The 24525-nt window shown below is 45.3% G+C and overlaps 1 protein-coding gene across 1 annotated transcript in view; it reads right to left on the bottom strand.

Annotated features, from left to right (window-relative positions):
- Positions 1-24525, bottom strand: part of grin2aa (glutamate receptor, ionotropic, N-methyl D-aspartate 2A, a) — a 307471-nt gene that overhangs the window by 33795 nt on the left and 249151 nt on the right. The window contains exon 11 of the mRNA XM_070856760.1: positions 6945-7132. Within this exon, the coding sequence (XP_070712861.1) occupies positions 6945-7132 (188 nt within the window). The remainder of the gene's footprint in view (positions 1-6944; positions 7133-24525) is intronic.

Raw genomic sequence — 24525 nt, 5'->3', positions numbered from 1 at the left:
CATCCTTGTGCATTTCCTCATAGCCCCTTTTTTGTCCACCTAGTCTACAACTTCACCGCAGTATGTCCCCTGTGGCTGCAGCATGGCTGGTGGAGGGCTGCTGTGTGTCAGAGCCAGAGACTACAGATGTCCTTGCAGGACGCCCTCGACCAGCTCTAGGCCTGGAAGGCCCGGCCGCAGACTGCACCACCTCAGGCTGGGCGGCAGCAGTCTGGGCTGGCTGGGTGACAGGCAACGACAAGTGCAGTGGCGGAGAGGCAGTGGTGAGTTCAGAAATGCTGTCACCCTGAGAGAGGACAGCAGGTTCCTGTTCCACTGATCCAGTGCCACTCCCCCGGGGCAGCACCTCAGCATCCCCTCCAATCTGCTGCGGGACAGATTGCTGGGCTGCTGCGACACCGTGAGATCCCCGCTCGACTGTGGTGGATCCAGCGCCGATGGTAGCAGTCAGGGCTTGCATGGCATGCAGCTGAGACTGCATGACATCACCAAGACATTGCATGGCATCAAGCTGAGCCTGCATGAGAGCAGTCTGAGCTTCCACTCGTTGCTTCCGCCTGTGCTGCAATAGAAACTGCCACATCACCCTTGACATGGGTCATGATGTCTGGATCCGCATGGTCTCTTTGGGAGTACACCATCGTCTGCACACTGGCAATGATGGGCTCAATGGTGTGTGCAGGGCTGTGTACAATGTGGGAGGTGGACTCCTCCATGCTCCTTACCACTTGTGACAGGCTCTCGGGCACCCTTGCCAATGCCCCTATCATGTCGGAGTGCATGGCCATCACCCTTTGTGTGAATGCTTCTCAATCGAGTTCCTCATCCGAGTTCTGTGCAGCAGAACTCGCGTGTGAACTCCGGGGAGATGGCTCCCGAGGTTCTCTTTCCCCTTGACCATGATGCAGCCTGCTAGGCTCCGGACCCTGGTGCACCATCCAGTGCATACCCATGTCCAAAGCTGACCTCTAATGACTATGCAGTACCAGTATCTGAGCTGGTGCCTGCAGGTGAGGGAAGCAGTGACACAGTGATTGACTCCTAATCCCCCTCCTCATCCTCATCCTCGTCGCCCTCTTCTTCTCCCTCGTGACTCGGTTGGGGTGACTCAGGAATAGGCTGCATATCTTCTGGCTGATTATCTGAAAGCATAAAGAGTTTATGTTAAGATGAGGGCAGGGGGGCAGGAATGGAGCAAGGAAGGCAGATAGAATGAGGAGGTGGAAAGTGCTAAGGCTTTCTGGTTTAACAAGGTAGTGGGATGAGAAGAGGGGATACAGATACCATTGTTGCCCCCAGCGGGCTCGACATCTCTGCCGGTCACAGGGTCCGCCACCTGCGAGCAATGAGTCGCAGTACTTGCTCCTCTAGGGCAGTCAGCTGGCACAGTTCAGCTTCCCCCCCACTCCAGTCCACTGCTGCTCCATCCTGTTATGTGCCATCTTTGCCTAAAAAAGAAAGGAAGCTGTGTGAATAAGAGTCAAGTTCTGTTTGTGTAGATATGCCTGCCGTGGTTAAATAGCTGTGAAGGTAGGCAAGGCATGAAGTGAGGCTGTGACTGTGAGTAGGTACAGATGATTGGTGGTAGCCTGCTGGGTTAAGTGCTGGATTGCAGAGTGTGCACAGACACAGGCTCAGAGGCTGGTATGTAAGAGTTGTGGAAACATGTACACACTTTGACCACCTGAGTGAGGTTGTTTAATTTTTTTGCGACAACGTGTAGGGGTTCTAGCCAGAACTGTGCTGGCCAATGCCTCCACAACCACCTCTGCCCACATGGCCTGAAAAACCTGTGGAGTTGGCCTTCTCCCAGATGGAGGGAACAGTACCTCCCTCCTTCTATCCACTGCCCCCACCAATGTCTTCAATGCCAAGTCGTTGAATCAAGTGGCCCTTGCAGGAGCTCTTGGAGCAGCCATTGCACACCTGCCTTGCAGCTGAATCAACTCAGGAAATTATGAGAATGACCAGGTGCTGCCTGAAACGACATCCTCTTTAAGAACTGGAATGAACAGCAGGCTGATTATCAATGAATGAAAGTCAGCTGAAATTGGGTGCAGCCCCGGTAATAGTGCCCCTGCAGCACCCCACTGACGCCCTTAGTGCCTCCAATACCACCTCATAAGAACATAAGAAATAGGAGCAGGAGTAGGCCATATGGCCCCTCGAGCCTGCTCCACCATTTAATACAATCATGGCTGATCCGATCATGGACTCAGGTCCACTTCCCCACCCACACCCCATAACCCCTTATTCCCTCATTGTTTAAGAAACTGTTTATTTCTGTCTTAAATTTATTCAATGTCCCAGCTTCCACAGTTCTCTGAGGCAGCGAATTCCACAGACCCACAACCCACTGAGAGAAGAAATTTCTCCTCATCTTAGTTTTAAATGGGCACCCCCTTATACTAAAATTATGCCATCTCGGTCTTGTCTCCCCTATCAGTGCAAACATCCTCTCTGAATCCACTTTGTCAAGCCCCCTCATAATCTTATACATTTCGATAAGATCACCTCTCATTCTTCTGAATTCCAATGAGTAGAGGCCCAACCTACTCAACCTTTCTTCATAAGTCAACCCTCTCATCTCTGGAATCAATCTTGTGAACCTTCTCTGGACTGCCTCCAAAACAAGCATATCCTTTCGTAAATATGGAAACCAAAAGTGCACGTAGTATTCCAGGTGTGGCCTCATCAATATCCTGTACAACTGTAGCAAGACTTCCCTGCTTTTATACTCCATACCCTATGCAATAAAGGCCAAGATTCCATTGGCCTTCCTGATCACTTGCTGTACCTGCATACTAACCTTTTGTGTTTCATGCACAAGTACCACCAGGTCCCGCTGTACTGGAGCACTTTGCAATCTTTCTCCATTTAAATAATAATTTGCTCTTTGATTTTTCATGCCAACGTGCATGACCTCACATTTTCCAACATTATACTCCATCTGCCAAATTTTTGCCCACTCACTTAGCCTGTCTATATCCTTTTGCAGATTTTTTGTGTTCTCCTCACACATTGCTTTTCCTCCCATCTTTGTATTGTCAGCAAATTTGGCTATGTTAACTCAGTCCCTTCCTCCAAGTCGTTAATATAGATTGTAAATAGTTGGGGTCCCAGCACTGATCCCTGCGGCATCCCATTGGTTACTGACTGCCAACCCGAGAATGAACCATTTATCCCAACTCTTTGTTCTCTGTTCGTTAGCCAATCCTCTATCCATGCTAATATATTACCCCCAATCCCGTGAACTTTTATCTTGTGCAGTAGCCTTTTATGTGGCACCTTGTCAAATGCCTTCTGGAAGTCCAAATACACCACATCCACTGGTTCCCCTTTATCCACCCTGTTCATTACATCCTCAAAGAATTCTAGAAAATTTGTCAAACATGACTTCCCCTTCATAAATCCATGCTGACTCTGCCTGACCCAATTTTGCTTTTCCAAATGTCCTGCTACTGCTTCTTTAATAATGGACTCCAACATTTTCCCAACCACAGATGTTAGGCTAACTGGTCTATAGTTTCCTGCTTTTCTGAGGGAAAGGTGCTCAATTTTCCACAATCTTGCAGCCCATCTCGCTGGGTGTTAAATATTCAATCTTATAAAAATTGGCACCCCAAATGAGGAGCGACCGAATTTCACCCTGAATGAATCCAGTTGGTCCATGTTGAACCCACCTGTATTGTAAAGTACACTATTCATGTATAAAAACGAAGTTTTGTCCAATGAAGCCAACCGCTGTAGCGTACACGTGTGTGCAATGCTTTCAGACTTTGGCAATGGTGCATACAATTAGAATCAATTTAGATTGATGCAAGGGCAAGCTAGATAAGTACATCAGGAAGAAAGGAATAGAAAGATATGCAGATAAGGTTAGATGAAATAAGTCCGGAGGAGGCTCGTATGGAGCATAAGCACCAGCACAGACCTGTGCTGTAAATTCTATGCAATATGTAATATTTTGATAGTCAGTACATCTGCTGTGTGAATAAATACAACAGGATCTCATGAATTTGTCTCTCATCACATGAATAAAATCCTCTAGCTTCATTTTCACACTTTGACATTGTCCCAACCTTTTCCTGTGTTACAGAATCCCAGTCATTTTAAAAAAAATCCATACAGAGGAATTCAGACTTAGCACCAAAACCACAGGGAGTTGGAAACAATCATGGGGATCGTGTACATCAACGTTAACAACTGAAAAAGTTATGGATAACAGGGCTCCGCTTATATAGATAAGAGCCCAGAAACCCATAGCTCTTTTGGTCATAAAGAGAGAGGGAGTGAAAAGGAAAGAACTAGGAATGGATTACCTCACATCATGCTTAAATATTTCCAATGAATTACAACAGGCTTTGTATAAAAGATGACACCAGCATCTATATAAAAAAAATATATGCCATTTCTAGAAGAGACATATGTTGGTGGTATAGGCAAGGTACACAATTTAGAGGGCTGCTGTATTTGTCTGTCATGCTGGACAAATGCATGCCAACTCCTCCATCACCAACATGACATATTCTACTCTCAATGGAAAGCAGAAAATATTGAGATTTACAACATGCAAATAAGGAGTTAACACTGAGATAAACACAAGTCACACTGCATCAGCTTTGAGAACATTGTCAGCTTTTGCAGGGTGCAGACAATAAGAATCAATTTAGATTTATGTTGACAACAAAGTGGTAGCATAGTAGCTACAGTCTCTTCAGAATGCCCTCATTTAAATCAGTTGTGAGCAGTGTCTTTGCTCCTGATCTCGACCATAGCATAAAAATACAACAGTGGAGGTGAATCAGGCACAGTGAGGTGCACATTTTTCAGTGTCCGGTTTCAGGCCTGATTTACCGTTAATTGGGTGAGCTGCCAGTGGTTGTCGAACCGCCACAGGCAACATGCCCATTTGAAGTCATGAATTTCAGGCTGTAAGCCCCGGGAAACGTGGCTGTGGAGTGGCAGTGGAGAGTTGTATACTGTATCATTGGAGAAGCAATCCTGCTCCTTCTGGCTCAATAGCAACTTTGTTTTTGTATTATTTTCTAATACACTGACCTCTTGTTTAACCCTTCATTTACATAGATAAAAGGCCTATCGCCTGTTTTAGGCAGCCGCCAGGGACGCCTGAAAAATCACTCAACCCAATATCGGGTTGGACGTCTTTGAGGTGTCCTTTGGTCATGGGACGTTAGTCCCCGAAATTGGCCCAATTTACAATGGGGTTCAATTTCTACCCCAGCGAACTTATAGTTTTGAATAGATGGCAGGTGATAATAATGGCACTAAATCAGTCTTGGGTTTACTCACAGATTTAACATTTAGGAACATAATGAAGCTCAACGCAAGCTTGAGGAACAGCACCTCATCTTTCGTTTAGGCCCCTATTCTTTTCTTCATTTTTTTCTCTCTTTCCCACGGCAGCTGTTGATGATTTTTTCATTTACTCCCTATCTAGACTCATCTTTTGTCTCTTAACTGGTCTCATTACGATCTCCTTTGCCTTGCACCATCATCCCTTTTGTCTCTTAATCTCTCCTGCCTTCCACCCTATCACAAACCTTCCCTTTTGTTCTTTCCTCCCCTCCCCCTTTCCCTGACCCTGCACTTGCTTAAAAATTTGTTACATCTCTAACTTTTTCTAGTTCTGACGAAGGATCATTGACTTGAAACGGTAACTCTGTTTCTCTCTCCACAGATGCTGCCTGTCCTGCTGAGTATTTCCAGCATTTTCTGTTTCAGATTTCAGATTTCATAATTCAGATTTCCAGTATCCGCAGTATTTTGCGTTTGTACTCCACATTCTATTTGCTTAATCTCAACAGTAGTTCAGATTCTAGATGCAGCACAATGGCATAGCACTGGAACTGGAAGATGATTGGATGTAGTGCTGGAGGAATTGGTGCAATTTGGGAACTGACAGCATACCAAAGAGCAAAATACTGCAGATTTTGAGAGTCTGAAATAAAAATAGAAATGCTGGAAACATTCGGCAGGTCAGGCAACATCTGTGGAGAGTTAAGAGGCTCCCGATGAATGGAAAATGGTCCACGTTGTCCAGGGCCGCGCCATGGACCTTGATGACTGGGGGGCAGTGCTGTGCAGCGAGGACTGGCTGGTGGAGGACCTTTGTCTTACGGATGTTTAGCGTAAGGTCCATGCTTTCGTACGCCTCAGTAAATATGCTGAGCACCTTGAGTCTCATCGCCAAGAGCATGCAGAAATCAAGCACAGGCAGTGGAAAGAATGTGTGGCAAACCAGTCTCACCCACCCTTTCCCTCAACAATTATCTGTCCCACCTGTGACAGAGACTGTGGTTCTCGTATTGAACTGTTCAGCCACCTAAGAACTCATTCTAAGAGTGGAAGCAAGTCTTCCTCGATTCCGAGGAACTGCCTATGATGATGATGATGATGATAATGATGGAGAGGGGAAGCTAGGGTTAACGTTTCAAGTCTTATGACCCTTCGTCAGAATCCATCCTCTCAGCTGTAAGTGTCGGACCAAGTGGACAAAGAAAGGGGACGAGAACACAAAAAGTAGGAAACTTACTCCAAATATCCCCATTTAAAAAAATTAAATATAAAATGGGAAAGGTACAAATGTCCACAGCGGTGTACCAATCTGTTAATTTATATTTTAAAAAGTCTTGCTGTCTAGAAAACCTTAATTCACGGTGTCACGCTTTTGACACATTTTTGTGTCAACGTTTTTCCACCATAAATTCTTATGTCCACATTTATAACGGGAACTGTGTAAACTTGTGACATTGTAAGTACACTCTCTCACTTTGTTTTTGCCTCTCCCAAGTCTGTACTGCAGAGAAATCTCTTCTTAAATGAAGTTTCAGGAATAGGGGAGAATTTAACCAAAAGAGGAAACTAAGCGTGAATGTTCGACAGAACCTCATAAGCTAATGGATAACATCAAGCACCCATACCATCGCCAACAAATTGGAGGAGAGCCAGGTCAATCTGACGCTTCCAAGGTGAGCTTTTTTGCAAAGCAATTCCATAACCAGTGGTCGAGAAGACATATCCACTGCCAATCGTTACAAGTTTGCATCCTTCATCTCTTCCTGCCATGTAGTTCAGCACTGCCGCGTCATATATGAATGCATCCAACTTTCTAAAATAAAAGAAATGAAATTACAGAAACAACACTGGCAGATTGTGTAGTAGGAATTTTCCACAGCAAACACTCATGCACCATCACCAACATCTCTGCATGTAAAGTGAGATGACTGTTGCGTATTATCAGCTCAGGTTACACTCAAAAGCCAGGAAATCTTGAAATCGCAGACTTTTTTGTATTGTTAAGTAATGGCTTTGGCTGATCTTAGTCTACATTCATTTGCAAAATTATCAGAGTGCTTTTAGCACTATTCCAATACATTCTTGACAATGTTGGATACATTTTATGGGATAAAGCTTCTTGGAGCATATATCAAAGAATTGTGCACGCTTGGGTTTCCAGTCAGTCATCGTCTCACAAAGTTTACACTTAGAAGCATTGCAGTAGCAGTAGTATTTCTTTGAAAATCACATTAGACAGTTGTAAATTTGAAGGCATTTAATACCACTTTAACTTTAAATAAGTTTTGGACTCCGAGGAGCCAAAATAAACAATGTGGTGATTAATGGTTCATCATACTGTGCCGTGAAGTGCCTGTGATACTTGACATTTTATGATCCAAGGTCTAAATTAATGATTTCATTATTGTGAGGTGTTCTTGTCAGTCACTGGTAACTTCATAAGAATGGCCCAGAGTGATCTGGCCTTGCACCTCTCAATAATGCCTTGGTTGGCGTTAGCAAAGTTAAAATGTCTATAATATATTAAAAATCTTACAAAGTATGACAAAGTATTTACAGCACAGAAACAGGCCATTCAGCCCAATAGGTCTATGCCCCTGTTTATGCTCCACATGAGCCTCCTCCCACTCCTCGTCTAACCCCATCAACATATCCTACTATACCTTTCTCCCTCGTGTGTTTATCTAGCTTCCCCTTAAATACATCTGTGCTATTCGCCTCAACTATTCTCTGTGGTAGTGAGTTCCACATTCTAACCACTCTCTGGGTAAAAATGTTTCTCCTGAATTCCCTACTGGATTTATTAGTGACTATCTTATACATATGGGCCTAGTTCTGGTCTTGCCCGCAAGTAGAAGCATCTTCTCTATGTCTACCCTATCAACCCCTTTTATAATCTTGAAGCCCTCCAGCACCTTCCGTCAATCTTGGGCCAAGGTTATGACAGGAGATCGGGAGCTCCCACCACCTCAGCCCATCGTGAAAATTCCACTCACCTGTTTCAATCTGAGCGACACGTTCTGTCTATAGAACCTTACTGTCTGCTGTCACATTTTTTGTTAATTTTTTTTATTATAAAGTCCTATGTCCACCTTAGAAATAAAAACTGCCGATTTAAACATGCGATGCTGTAATTATACCCTCCTGCCACTGGTGGCATTGTAGCACCTCATTTCTGCATCTCCCATCTCATCAACCTGTGCTGCAGAGAAACCACGATGCTCCAATCAACTCTGCTGTTCAAATTGTTGCAAGTTTTGCTACTTAACTATGAATAATAATATACGATCAAAGTAATATATAAAAATAAGGACAGAATGTATCTTTTTAAAATGGAGACTCAATTGTGTTTTGGTGCAATTATCCCATGCCCACTAAAACTACAACACCTGAAAACCACACATGCTTTGACTCACCATGTGCAACCCCACAGGAGAGTGACTAATATATAAAAAGATTTAAAATGCACCAAGGAGTATCAAATACAGCCTTTAGAAGTGCATTCCTATTATAACTAGGAATCGATTGGCCATTCATGATAGAGAAAATATCTAAATGGGTCAACTACAGAACCATTAACTGTGCAGACCTTAGAATGCAAAAAAGGTACTATGTATAAAATGTAGCACTGATCTGTTTTCAGCTGTTTGGTTACGACTTGGGCTGCCTCTGAGCATGGTCCGCACTGGATCTGTCCCTATGATTGGCTAGACTGTCCTTGGATCCAGAACCACAATAGTTTGAAGGGTATACACAGGGCTGTTGTTGCAATAGAGTGAAAATTATGGTTTTACAAAAAGTTATGGGGACGAAATTGGGTTACGCCCCGTTTGGGGCAGCAACTGAATCGGGGCGGGACTTCCTGCGCCCGGCACGTAAGTCCTGCCCCAGCTGCGAAATTCGGATTACCGCCCCTCATAGAAAGTGGAACGCTATGTCACGCGCTCCACTTCCTGTTGGGGCGGTGTCCGGGTCAGTACACGGCAGTGCTATGTGGCTTCTCTGCGAAGCGCTGACATGTTTCAATGCCCCTCCCCTTCTGCTAAAGGAGAGGGCCGCTGCGAACTCTTCAGGTCCTTTGGTGGCCTCCACTGGGCCACCAGGGTAGCAGGGTGCCATTGCCGCAGCCCAGCACCCAAACGGATTGCCGGGCTGCACGATCGCGGCCTGGACCACGTGACATTGACGGAGCGCAGGCCGACCGGTGAGTTGGTTGAGGAAAAAAAATTATGGCTCCCATGGCAGCCTCATGGGGTACTTGGCAATTTCTGCCGTGGGCGGAAAGGGGGCGCCGCGCACAGCGATGAGATCGCTACCGTGTTCGCACAAATGCTAACTCCCGCGCAATTTTACGGGAGCCGGCAGTGCCCCCTCCCCCTGGACGCAAACAGTTTTGTGACCCATTAGCCCCCCCCGGAGGTGCTAATGGGAGGTGCAGAACAGGGCAATTTCGACCCCTATATCTTTTTCTCAATGGAACAAGTCATATCACCTCAAAAACCTGAGTTATTAACAATATATTGCTAAGCTAATTGCTTATTTGTTACTAAAAATATTGAACTGAATACGGAATAGTATGTAATTATTTAGTAATTTTGAATTCTTTCAGGTTGTATTCAATTGTGTATTCTGCTCAGGATCCAGTGGTGTGTTTATGCCAACCTTATGTATAGCAATCCCATAATTTGGGGAAATAAAATACAAATATGAACACTTGCCTGATGGATAAAGATTAAAATGAGTTCTGAAATACAAGATTAAATTATTATATTTTGATCTTATGGGGAAAATATGGTGCATCATATGTTATACAATTACTGAAATTTGTCATTGGATTTTTGACAGGAAGTATTGATATGTAGGGCCCAAGTTTCCGATATCCGTTAGAACGGCACACCTCCGAGAGGCCCGCCTATTTTGTAGAATGAAAGGCGCACCAAAAACTTACCTCGCAATTCTCCGCGTGCAGCAGGCCTGTTCAGCAGTCAGCATGACAGCGGGGGTTAGGGGGGCGGGGGGGGGGATGCGGGGGCAGAGCTACAGCCCTGGGCCAAAAAGAGTGCCAGCAGAGTCTGCGCACATGCGCAGTCGCTCCTGGCCCCCAGATTCTGTGTGTGTGTGCTGCTGGCTGTGTGTGAGGGGCCCGAAGCACGCCGACCCGAGCCCTGGTCGAATGGGCTCCCCGCTGCAAGTAAGGCTGACTGGATATCTCCCCAAGGCAAGAAATATTGGAGGGGTTTCACAGCGGAGGAGAAAGTCAAAAGTTCAGCACCACCTCTCTCCACGCCACCCCCCACCCCCGATGCCACGTTGAGCCTAGCCTCCCGGTGTGCGTCTTACGACACCTACCCCTGCCTGGCCGAATCGGCTCCCCGCTGCAAGTAAGGCTGACTGGATATCTTCCCAAGGCAAGAAATATTAGAGGGGTTTCACAGTGGAGGAGAAAATCACTCGCCAAATGGGCTCCTGGAGCAGGCTGAGTGCCAATTTCCAGCCTGCAGCCCTTAGCCCTGGCCGAATGGGCTCCTGGAGCGGGCAGAGTGACGATTTCAAGCCTGCAGCACGGAGCCCCTAGACCTGGCCAGGCTCCCGGTGCTCCCGAATGGGTAGGTGAGGTAAGAACTTTTTATTTTTTATTCATTGATTTATTGAATGATTTTTTATTTTTTATTTTTTTTATTTTTTATTTTTTATTTATTGGTTTATTGATTTATTTATCATTTATTATTAATGATGGTTCTTTATTTTTAAAAGTGAAGTATTTGATGCTTTGTAAAATCCCCTAACTTCCCTCTAACTTCCCTTCCCCCCCTCCCATCTCTGGCCACCTGCGCCTAATTCTATAGTGTACGCAAGGGTTTTCTGAGCGTACAAAAGTCAACACTTACTCAGTTCTAAGTTAGTTTGGAGTAACTTTTCAGTGTCTAAACTTGCAAAACAGGTGTAAGTGCTGGTAGCACCCCCTTTTGAAAAAAAAACTGAACTAAAACGAAAGTAACTCACTAGAACTGGAGCAAACTAAGTGCCGAGAATTGCGATTTCTAAGATACTCCAAACTAAACTAGTTGCTCTAAAAAAATAGGAGCAACTCCACTCGAAACTTGGGCCCGTAGTCACTAATGTGTTTTTTTCTTTTATACGGCACTATGGCGGTAAGATTCCTCTGTTACTAAGTTTCGGGAGAGTATCTTTTCCTCAGTAATTGATAGATCACCAATAAATCAAATTCTCAGAAATTGCAAATTTTCATCCTGGCATTCCTCTTGATTTCATTAGTGGGTTGTTAATTTAGTGAATCATTAGTTTCAGAGATATACAAACATTCTCCGACTTTGTTTTGCGAAGCAGGAGTCTCAGGACCCGCAAAGTCATTCTCAATGTGATCCATTCTATTTCGTTTCTGTTATTCCCTTGTCTCCCGGACAAGTCCCACGAGCTTTACCGGCAAGCACTGGTTGGACCGAACGGCCTGTTTCTGTGCCGTATATCCTATGTAATCCTTTGCCTATACAGTCCTCTTTACTGATATCCCCTCATTCCTCAGCACCTTTTGTGTTGGTATGTCCATAAGGCTACTGGGAAAAAGACTGGGGAACCGGGATTAGAATAGATAACTCCAAGTTTCATGGCTATCACTGGCAGGGATGTGAAGGGTCAAATAGCTTCCTTCTGTAATGTTATTTCTGTAATTTATTCTGTTCTATTCCATTTGATATTACTTGCTCATTTGCGGGAGGGGGTTGCGCTATTTGCCATATTTATATCAATGGCACATCTGCTTGACACCTCTTCTTATACAATAACAGTGATAACACCCGTGTGGTGCTTTTTTTTTTGATGGCCTGCTTTTGACTGGTCGGAACTGTATCATGTGACCAGATTTCTCACTTCTAGATAGAAATTTCAGTTTAAAACAAAGAACAGGAGAATTATTTTTCTTTTAAATTAGGACTTTTGATGGAGTGAGATGTGGGGAAGTGTTTCATAAAAATACATCAGAAATAAAAGACCTATAGCCTCTGAAACATCCATACACCACAAGAATGTAACCAGACCAAGGGAACCACTGAACCACTTTACAAATGGACTATATGCGCTGAGTGGAACAAACCATTTGAAAAGGTTATGTTCCCATGTCTTTCCAGATATTGATATTATTGGCCAGACAGGCAGGCAATCAACTTTAATGTCAATTACTTTAAATTGGGAATTTCCAGTTAGACTTTATAGTTTTCAGGCATAAAAAAATATCAATTTGTTCTTCATCCATCTTACGGCACAATTTGAATCTGCCTTCCTAAGTAAAATTAGTCAACTCATTCTATATGATTCAATAAATATAAATACGTAATAAAATTTAACTGTGATTCAGGGATACCAATGTAAACTGGTGCCGTTTATTGTTCAAAGATCATTAGGAGTTTGTTATGAAACTTTTAGTAACCTTCAGGACAACGTTTACCATTGTTGCATAAAAAAGTCAATGCCAGTTGTATTACTTTTACTCCTGAAGCCAGTGCAGTCAGAGTACAGCTGGTGTTTTGAGATATTTTCAGTAGAATGCACATAACCTTTCATTGATCATCAGGGAATAGCTCAGGCAATCTAGAGGTTTAAAAGCATTACACACCACAAAAAGCCAAAATTGAAACACTTCAGGTATAAAGCAAACTGCACAGATATCTTTTGTAACATTATTCACAATGAAAAGGGTATTGGAAAAAGAAGAAAGGACAATGATTACTGTCATGTATGTAACCTTTATGCAACAACACTGCAATACTGTATATACGTAAGAAATGCACACCTTGACCACGGGGGGTGAACTTGTGGGAGACACTCCTCACCTGGTCATCCAGGTATATAAAGGGAGGTCCCACGCAGGGTCATGACTTCTTGGTCCAATGAATAAAGGTTCAGGTCATGGAGTGACCTTGTCCATAGAATGTGCCTCGTGTGGATTTGTGGTATTGTGTAAGGACTTTACATTGGCGACGAGAAACGGGAATCTACGACCCACGAGAATGGCCATCGGCAGCACAGATGAACGGTACTGTGTTGGTGAGGACTGGGACGATTTCATTGAGAGGCTCCAGCAGAGTTTTGTCATGAATGGCTGGCTGGGAGACGCAGCGGCTGACAAGCGAGGGGCTCATCTGCTGACCAGCTGAGGACCTAAGACTTACGCGCTCATGAAAGACCTGCTAGCACCCGAGAAGCCGGCGGACAAAACCTTTGAAGAGCTCAGCAAACTAATCGGTGAGCACCGCAAACCGGCGAGCAGTGTACACATGGCCCGACACAGATTCTATACCCACTGACGTTGGGAAGGACAGAGCATATCGGATTTCGTTGCAGACCTCCGGCGCTTGGCCAGCCTCTAAGTTCACAGATGCCTGCAGGGGGGAGATGCTAAGGGATTTCTTTATTGAGGGCAGCGGTCATGTTGGGATTTTCAGAAAGCTAATTGAGACCAAGGACTTGACATTGGAAGCGGCGGCGTTGATAGCTCAGACTTTTATGGCAGGGGAGGAGGAAACCAAGATAATATACGTGCGCAATTCTGCCTCCAACGTGGCGATGGATCAGGGACTCAATATCATAAATGCAACACAGAGCCCTGCAGGCAGGCAAGGGCAGTTCACCATACTCTTGGGTCTATTGCTGCCTGGGGTAAGTCTCCAACAGAGACAATGGCAGGCTTAACGGACATTTACGCCTCCCCAGTGACAATGCGGTCCGGGATGGGTTCATTGACACCCACTAACAGGGTGCTCAAGAGCAGTCAAAGGGACAATCAGCGAGGAATGTCTTGTAATAGCTCCTTTGTTCACAACAATGGGAATCTCAGTTCATGCTGGAGGCGTGGGGGCAGACATGCTGCCAGGACTTGCTGGTTTCAACAGTTCGTCTGCAGAAATTGTAACCTCAGTGGCCATTTAGCCAGAATGTGCAGAAAGCTTGTAACCAGGCTAATATACGAGGCGGATGAACCAGATGAGGGGTCTGCGAGGCAGGATGATGCTTAGGGCAAATCAATGGACGCTGAAGTTCAGCGGGTTCATGTGGCAAACATTCACAGCTCATATACCAAAACGCCACCTATGATGATGAAATTCCTATTAAACGGCATCCCTGTACGCATGGAGCTGGACACGGGGGCTAGCCAGTCACTCATGAGTGTTCAACAATTCGAAAAGCTGTGGCCACTCAAAGCCAGCAGACCCAATCTAGAACGCATTGAGACGCAATTACGGACGTACACCAAAGAAATCATTCCAGTGCTAGGCAGTGCAATGTTGGCGGTTACACACAATGGATCGGTGAACCGGCTGCCGCTCTGGATTGTCCTGGGCAATGGTCCCGCACTGTTGGGGAGGAGCTGGTTAGCTGAGATGAACTGGAAATGGGGGGATGTGTACACCATGTCATCTGTGGAGCAAAGTTCATGCTCACAGGTCCTACAGCAATTTGAGTCACTATTTCAACCTGGCGTTGGGACGTTCAAAGGTACCAAAGTAGTGATACGCATCACCCCAGATGCCAGACCAGTGCACGACAAAGCCAGAGCTGTGCCGTATGTGATGCCGGAGAAAATTGAGAGCGAGTTGGACCGGTTGCTGAGAAAGGGCATCATCTTGCCCATTGAATTCAGCGACTGGGCGAGCCCCATCATTCGCGTCCTAAAAGCGGATGGCTCGGTCAGGATTTGTGGCGACTACAAGGCCACTATCAACCGGGTGTTCCTACAAGACCAATACTCGCTCCCGAGAGTGGAGGACCTTTTCCCACGCTGGCAAGCTGTTCACCAAGTTGGACCTCACTTCAGCCTACATGACCCAAGAACTGGCTGACGAATCTAAACTACTGACCACCATCACCACACACAAGGGACTGTTCGTTTACAACAGGTGTCCGTTTGGCATTTGATTAGCGGCTGTGATTTTTCAAAGAAACATGGAAAGCCTGCTCAAATCTATTCCTGGAACAGTCGTATTTCAGGATGACATCCTTATCACTGGTCGTGACACCGAGGAACACCACCACAACCCGGAGGAGGTGCTACGCCGACTGGACCGGGTGGGCCTGTGACTCAAGAAGTCTAAGTGTGTGTTTTTGGCTACCAAGGTCGAGTTTCTGGGCAGGAGGTTTGCTGCAGACGGGATTCGGCCCACCGAATCCAAAACGGAGGCGATTCGACGAGCGCCCAGGCCCTGCAACACATCGGAGTTGCGTTCATTTCTGGGATTCTTGAACTATTTCGGGAACTTTCTGCCAAACTTAAGCACATTGTTGGAGCCGCTACACGTGCTCCTGCGTAAGGGTTGTGATTGGTCTTTGGGGGACTGTCAGGAATGGGCTTTCAATCGGGCGCGGAACCTACTTTGTTCAAATAAGTTGTTGACCCTGTACGACCCCTGTAAGACATTGGTTCTGACATGTGATGCATCGTCCTATAGGGTTGGGTGCGTGTTGCAGCAGGGTAACGCTGAGGGCCAACTACAACCTGTGGCTTATGCCTCCAGGTTGCTCTCTCAAGCTGAACGGGGATATGGGATGGTTGAGAAGGAGGCACTCGCACGTGTCTATGGGGTGAAAAAGATGCATCAGTACCCTTTTGGCAGGAGGTTCGAATTAGAAATGGACCACAAGCCGTTAATATCCCTGCTGTCAGACAGCAAGGCTGTCAATGCCAATGCGTCAGCTCGCATACAGCAATGGGCTCTCACGCTCGCTGCGTATGACTACATCATACGGCACTGGCCCGGCACCGAAAACTGCGCTGACGCGCTCAGCAGGCTTCCACTGGCCACCACCGAGGGGGCAGCGGAGCAAAGTGCTGAGATGGTCATGGCTGTCAATGCCTTTGACAGCGCAGGCTCCCCCATCACAGCCCGCCAGATCAAAATCTGGACCAACAGAGATCCCCTCCTATCCTTGATTAAGAAATGTGTCCTGACTGGGGATTGGGCGCCTGCACATGGAGCATGCCCTGAGGAGGTCAGGCCGTTTCACAAACGGATGGATGAGCTCTCCATCCAAGCCGACTGCCTACTATGGGGCAGCCGGGTAGTCATGCCCCAGAGGGGCAGGGAAGCATTCATCAGGGAACTCCACAGCGAGCACCCAGGCATCGTGCTGATGAAGGCCATTGCCCGGTCACATGTGTGGTGGCCGGGAATTGATTCAGACTTGGAACACTGTGTTCGCAGGTGCTCGACGTGTGCCCAGCTAGGTAATGCCCCCAGGGAGGCCCTGCTCAGTCCGTGGCCCTGGCCCACCAGGCCATGGTCACGTATTCACATAGACTATGCGGGCCCGTTCATGGGAAAATTGTTTCTCATTGTGGTTGATGTGTACTCGAAATGGGTCGAGTGCATCATTTTGAATTTGTGCACGACATCCACCACCGTGGAGAGTCTGTGCGCGGTCTTTGTGACCCACGGCTTGCCAGATATACTTGTTCGCGATAACGGCCCATGTTTCACAAGCTACGAATTCCGGGAGTTCATGTCGGGTAATGGCATTAACCATGTCAAGACAGCATCGTTTATGCCGGCCTCCAATGGCCAGGTGGAACGTGCGGTCCAAATCATAAAACAAGGCATGCTCCGGATTCAAGGACCCTCCCTTCAATGCCGCCTATTGCGCCTCCTGCTGGCCTATAAGTCTGACCGCACTCGCTCACGGGGATCCCGCCCGCGGAGCTACTCATGAAACGAACACTCAAAACTCGGCTGTCCCTCATTCATCCAGTCCTGTCCGACATTGTTGAGGGCAAGCGCCAGATGAAAACGAGTACCATGACCGAAATTGAAGGGGGAGATGTATAGAAATTGATGACCCTGCATTTGTTCTCAATCACACTTTGGGGCCCAAATGGCTTGAGGGTACTGTAATAGACAAAGAGGGGAATGGGGTCATAGTGGTTAAACTTAACAATGGGCAGATATGCCGCAAGCATCTGGACCAAGCAAAAAAAAGGTTCAGCATGGACACTGAGGAACCTGAGGAAGATCATGAGATGGTATTCACACCATCGCCAGTGAACGAGCAACAAGAACATTCAGCAGCATGCACAGTCCCTGCGGTCAGCCCGGGCAGGCTGGAATCACCTCAGGTGACAGACACGCATACCAAGGCTCAACAACCAGAGCCCCAACTGCAGCGCTCCACGAGAGAGCGCAGACCACCCGAGAGTCTTAACCTATGATCCCAATAAGATGCTGAGGGGGAGGTGATGTCATGTATGTAACCTTTATGTAACAACACTGCAATATTGTATATATGTAAGAAATGCACATCTTGACCACAGGGGGTGAACTTGTGGGAGACACTCCTCACCTGGTCATCCAGGTATATAAAGGGAGGTCCCACACAGGGTCATGACTTCTTGGTCCTGTGAATAAAGGTTCAGGTCATGTAGTGACCTTGTCCATAGAATGTGCCTCGTGTGGATTTGTAAGGATTTGTATTGTGTAAGGACTTTACAATTACATTTGAAAGCACCAAGATATATGGCATGCTTATTCATCCCAATGGTAGAAGGAATAATTGACAGTGTATTATTGGTCTGGATTTTACGATCTAGCAGGAACCTGCCGGGTTGGTGGTAGTGCATCCTCTGCAACCACTCATCTCCCTGCACCCTGACCCCCACAGATCTTCTGATGTCAGTCTAATTATAATTTTTACATTAGGAATTACTAGTCCTGCCCAGCTGTCAGCCTGGCATTTGGAGGGGGAGGGAAAGCAGTACACGGACTGGTATCTCCTGGAGCTGTCAACGTTTTTAATATTTCATTTGAATATGCCAACCCAAATATAGAAAGATGGCAGAATGGCTCCCCTGCCTCCATTCCATTGCAAAGTGATCAGAAAAGTCTGGAGATAAAAAAAATCATAATCTGTGCAAATGCCCTCATATTCCAGATGGGAAGAGAAACATTTTAGACAAATGTGAGATTCGTCCACAAGTGTGAAGATGCTTCTAACTACTTCACAAGACATTTTATTCCCCGATTATGCTTTCTTGCGTTTCCGCTGAGAGAGCAGACATCTTCCACCAATACTCTTCCACAGTCAGCCAAGGGAAATGCGCAATAGTGGTCTTCCCCTCTGGAGACTCTTCCTCAGATTTTCACCCCTTCACTTTCACCTGGAACATTTCCCCAACTGACTCAATTGAGGTCAGGAGGTTACTGAGTGGAGAATACTACTGTGCATTCCTAAACCTCTCTGCCTCTCTCTCCTCCTTAAAAACTACTCCTCATTTGTCCGAATATCTCTTTTTGTGGCTTAATGTCAAATTGTGTCCTGATAATGCTCCTGTGAAGCGCCTTGGGACATTTTACAATGATAACGGTGCGATATAATTGGGAATTGTTGCTGTTGTGTGGTTGCTGCAATTAGCACTCCATCATGCACAAGTAAACAGTGGTCACTCAATATCCCCGGACTATATATATTTTAAAGTATTTCAAAACATTTCGTAGAAGTCTGTGAATTTAAAATGCAAGGCCCACGGCAAGGAGCAGTTTTCAAATGGATTGGTAGGCTCCATTCTGCTGCATCAAGCTGGAATGGAACATTCCACAGTATAAAACAGTGCAAAGCATTGTCTGAAAAAATTGTAACTTTTAATCCATTAATGTTATTACTATTTAAAAGGAACTTAAGGCCTCAGCACTTACAAAGAACCAGAGTTTGATAAATTAGATGTCAGTTTATTCAGGCTTGCAGCTAATGGGATTGCCAAACCTACTTTTAATTAATTTTTCCTCCAATGTAGGCCAGCTACCAAAGGAATGAATGATTACTGGAAAAAAGGGTCTCTCACTGTTCTCAATACTTAACAACTAATTTCATTTTTTTTTGCTTCCAGAATTGTGAAAATTGTTCAAAATTGTGGTATTTTTTCCCCTTTCAAATCAATGATAATGATATCAGCCGGAGTCCAGAACGAAGGACGGAACCTTAAAATTAGAGCTAGGCCGTTTAGGGGTGATGTCTGGAAGCACTTCTTCACACAAAGGGCAGTGGAAATTTGGAACTTTCTCCCCCAAAAAGTTGTTGAGGCCGGGGGTCAATTGAAATTCTCAAAACTGAGGTTGATAGATTTTTGTTAGGCAAGAGTATCAAGGGTTGCGGACCAAGGCGGGTAGGCGGAGTTAAGGTATAGATCACCCATGATCTCATTGAATGGTGGAACAGGCTCGAGGGGCTCAACAACCTACTCCTGTTCCTGTGTTCATCATCCTGACATCACTTGTGCTTTTTTTATGTTCAGTTGGATTTAACTTTGAAGAATGTAAAATATATGCTGAAGCAAATAAGGTGTTTTACTATAGGGCTGATTTACTTTTATAGCTAATAGGTCCAACTCATTTACTGGGGCTTTGAAACGGGCTGTTGCTAACTATTGCAATGCCTCGAAATCTTCCTAAATGAATTTTCAATTAATATACAGCATAGCTTTACAATGGAGGCCTGGCAGTGTTTTCTTTTTCTTTTTACTATTCCTCAAATAGAGGTTTGTGAAAGACTCGGGATGTTTTGGTGAAATTATACAGCACTTTCTTCAGAAATTGGACTAGACAGCGCAAAACAAGGGAAGAAATATGCGGCCACAGGAGACAGGACGAAGGAGAGGCTGAGAAAAAAAAATCAAGGTACTATCAAGGAGAGGTCAGACGACTAATTTAAGAAAAGGGACATAAATTAAGGGCAGAGGCAGGCAACAGCAATGAAGCAGCTAGAGTCAGTGATTAGAGAGGCAGGTGACAGGGGAAAAGCAAAATAAGTAAAGGAACGGCAGCATGGAGATAAATTTGAAGAAGCCAGAGGAGAGTAGAGACACACTGGAGAGAGGATGGATGGAAGCTAGTAATTGGGGATGATAGGGATATTAGAGAACATGTGACTGTGACATGACAGCAAAGACGGGAGACAGCGAAGCAGCAAAGTGACAGGAATTAAAACGGAGATCTGAACCGAGGAGAATGCAGGAGTTGGGTAGGATGTGAACAAAGACAGACACAAATATACACTTACAGACAAAGGGAAATCAGAGAGAGAGAGACACACACACAGAAGGCCTGCAAAGAGACAGACAGAAATAGAGAGAGAGAAGAGTGAGAGAAATCTTAGACAGGCAGAAAAAGAGATATACATAAAAAGACAGAGGTACTTCTTCATCAATATTATATATATATATTCATTAATTTTATAAGCACATGTTGTCAAATTTGACAGGCCCTAAGTTCAGTGATAATTTGTTTGAGGATTTAAAAAAATGAACAATTACTTGCCATCAGTTACTGCCACTTTCCAAGATTTAGGAGCTGAAATTGCCCCTTTTTTCAGAGAGGCGGTAACGGGTCGGTAAGCACCTACCTCTCAGTCGGACGGGAGGTGCCAACATTTGAGAAATTGCCCTCCTTTATTTTTGTGGCGGTTGACACTACCACCCTGCACACACGTTACTGACCGGTATTGACCCCCTTTCCACCCTACATGGGAAATTGCCGCGCGGGAGCAGATCAGCCGCCAATCGGTACCCCCATCAGCTTTCCCCGGCGGGAAACTGCTCATGGCTGGGCGGCGCGTCCACCCTTAAAGGGGAGGGCGCACTGCAGCAGCCGCTATTATATTTTAATAGTCAGCCGATTCTGAAGTCAACCCAACAATGGCGACTACGGGTTCGGCCAGACCGTCAACAGGCAGCCCAGCACCCCCTCTCGGGTACTGGGCCGCTGGCCTGGCCGAAACCCTCCCTGGTGGTGCAGTGGGCTCAACTAAACTTTGTGCAGAGCTTGCAGCGGCCATCCCCTTTAACTGAAGGGGAGGGACGCTGATGTCATAAGCGTCACCATGCTGACCGCCCGCCTTATGCCCCGCTCCCAAACAACTTTTGCCCCTCAGCTGCCCCAAACACCGCTCGGAGAAAAAAACAACTTTTAAGACCTCAATTTCGCTCGACCCTCCACCCCATGGATTGGAGCGGAGAAAAATCATTTATATCGGTAGGTGCGCCCCGTTTCGGGCGGGGGTCAATTTCGGCCCCTTAATGTCTATTGAAAATGTTGGCAAAGAAACCAGTGAGACTTCAAAAAAAGCCTCTGTCCTGCCTTTTTGGAGATATGTTAACGGTATTTGATAAATTAGTGGTGTTGGAACAATGTTATTTGGTTTGAGCTAAAATCTTTCCAGGTATGATGGTGGGTACAGCCTTGAGGAAGTAGTATTATTTGGCTGATTAGGCAATCAAGCACTCCAATGGAGCGCAGGTAGGGCAATTGTGTGCCCATAGCCTGTGGCTTCCATTAAAACTAATGGATGGAAAATCACAGGGTGCAAGTCTATGAATTCACAACCTACAGAAGCTGCTGGGAGAATCCAATTGCAGAATGAGCCCTACTAAATATTTTGATATTTATTTTTATAGTTTTTTTAAATTCTCTTGATAGTTTTCTCCTCTCAGCTTCTGAAGACTTTGACTGCTTGTTATGGCGTTGTTTAAAGGTTACACCCCAGCACCTCACTCAAATCTTACTCAAGTGACCATTACTCTGGTGTGAATCTGGACAGTGAGTATTTGACCGTGAGAGGACATCGCAGCAGAGACTGATTTTATCCTAACCTGACATCCACACGTGGGCCTTCAGCAATCAGGAGCAGGGTCACTTACCCAAGGTCGCTAACCCAGGACTTCCCTAGTTGAAATTCGGCCTAATTGGCACCTGGAACCTGGGACCACCCTGATCTATGGGACAAACTTGCTGAATGATTGCGGTTTTTATTTAGGGTTACAATCAATATTCCATTCATAAATTAGCTGATAATACTGATTCTTTTCAAGATAGGTTTACAACAGGATTTTCATAGATGTTCTAAATTAGTTTAACTTTAATTATGAGACAGCTTATACTCTAGGGTCACTTTAAATTCTTTTCACAGATTAGATATTCCAAGTAGCTGTGCAGCTAGACTAATATCATGCTGTAATTTTCGAACCCAAGGGTTCTTTATAGAATCAGTTGGGATGACTATCCCTCACAGCACTGTGTGAGTCTCGCTGGAGTGTGCTGATGCTTACAGTTATTAATGGTTTCAGTCTATACCACTTAGCTAACAATTTATCATGTAATACTCTTGAATACTGGCCAAGAAGATGAGATAATGGCTTTGTTCTGTAAAGTGCACCTGCACAGAACAGAGGATGTTCCCCTTTACCCAACTGGCCCCATTACATTGGAATTCTTCTCATAGTCAAATTTTAATCAGTAATTTCAGCATGAAAGTAATAAATTGAAAATGCATCTATTCGTAGAGTGTAAACGTAATAGTGAGTGCTATGTATGACCAGCAACTTCTTAATAAATCCGGATGAATGATGAACAGTAGTGGTCACTGAGATTTATGTATCACAACAGTTTGCTGCATTCTGGGGCTGCAATGCAGCACACAGCATCGGACAGGACTGCCAGTTATCTTAAGCGGTTTTCAAACCTAGGTGGTAAGCTTTCACGCGGAAAATGCCACCAAGACCGCACAACAGTAAAGGCTGCAGCACTGGCTTGTTCAACAGGAGATGTCACCATTATGTGAGGCAGAATAAAGCCCAACGTGTCAACATAATCTCCTGTACTTTCTCGTGTGGCAAAGCTACACAATGAGTTCACAAAATATGCATGTTGTTTTCCTGAAGGAAAATAATGAACGAAAGATTGTTTGCAACCAGATAAAATGTGCTGGCATTCACAGTGAGGAAAGGGCTCTTGCCCAATGACACTGGAGCCAAGCCAATAAACTGATTCACCAAGGAAATGGAAGAGATACAGGACTTCACAGAGGAGCGCTAAAATTATGATTATTCGCATTGACTTATTCGGGGGAGAAATGAACAAAACGAGCACATCTATGGCTAAGCATCTAAATATTCACAGAACACACCCCTAGAGCTTTCTTCCCTGTTAAACATTCACCTCTGCTGCTCCAACGGTTCATTGGTTTAATTCACCACGTGCTGAGGTATTGGCCAGAAAGCCCCGGAGCATCACAGATTTGATCCCTAGTCTGTGTTGAATCAGCAGTAGCAGTGGAGTTGGTACAATCGGCTTCCGTCTCCCTGCACTGACTGGAATAGGAAGGAGGGGGAAATCAAACAGAAATCCCCTTCGAAGATCCAGTAACTTGCGTGGACACTGAGTGGGGATAAGAACACGCTCACGTAACCAATAATAACAGCAGCTCAGCCACCAGTGGGATGGGGCACTGAGTTTTGCTCTCCAATTTTCCTTGCACTACCGCCAAACAAAAATGGGGATGAAAATCGGCCCTGCACTCACTTAGCTAACACATGGTTGAGAAACCAAGGGATTGCTGGTGCCTGTGGAGCTGCAGTCCAGCATGAGTCAATACCTTCATGTCTGTGTCTGCAAATTATTTTTCCTAACCCATTCCCCGGCTGAGGAAATTGCATTAAGGCCAAATGCTTTCAACGTAATTAGCATTTAGCAGGACTCCAGCATAAAAAGAGGGCTCTCGGTATTTTAGCCATACTCAGCATGGGCATCAAATTTAAGCTTTGTTTCAATATTGATTAACAATAAAATTAATTTTACAGAAAGCAGTAGTCATCACATCCCAGACAAACTGACAATTTGAGTTAGTTTGTCTGAGGTATGGGACCAGACTCTGGACTAAAATTTATTTACTTTAAAAAGCACTTCTCAATTCTACACCACAAGAAAATAAGAACATAAGAAATAGGAGCTGGAGTAGGCCATTTGGCCCTTCGAGCCGGCTCCGTCATTCAATAAGATCAACGCTGATCTGATCTTGGGCTCAGCTCCACTTCCCTGCCTGTTCCCCATAACCCTTGACTCCCTTATCGCTCAAAAATCTGTCTAGCTCCACCTTAAATATATTCAATGACCCAGCCTCCACAGCTCTCTGGGGCAGAGAATTCCAAAGATTTATGATCCTCTGAGAGAAGAAATTCCTCCTCATCTGAGTTTTAAATGGGCGACCCCTTATTTTGAAACTATGCCCCCTAGTTCTAGGTTCCCCCACAGGGGGAAACATCCTCTCTGCATCTACCTTGTCGAGCTCCCTCAATATCATATGTTTCAGTAAGATCACCTCTCATTCTTCTAAACTCCAATGCATATAGGATCAACCTACTCAACCTTTCTTCATAAG

The sequence above is a fragment of the Pristiophorus japonicus genome, chromosome 15 (assembly GCF_044704955.1).
Source record: "Pristiophorus japonicus isolate sPriJap1 chromosome 15, sPriJap1.hap1, whole genome shotgun sequence".
NCBI classification, from domain to species: Eukaryota; Metazoa; Chordata; class Chondrichthyes; family Pristiophoridae; genus Pristiophorus; species Pristiophorus japonicus.
Note: the sequence above shows the minus strand (reverse complement) of the source record. Positions and strands in the feature narration are given on the sequence as shown.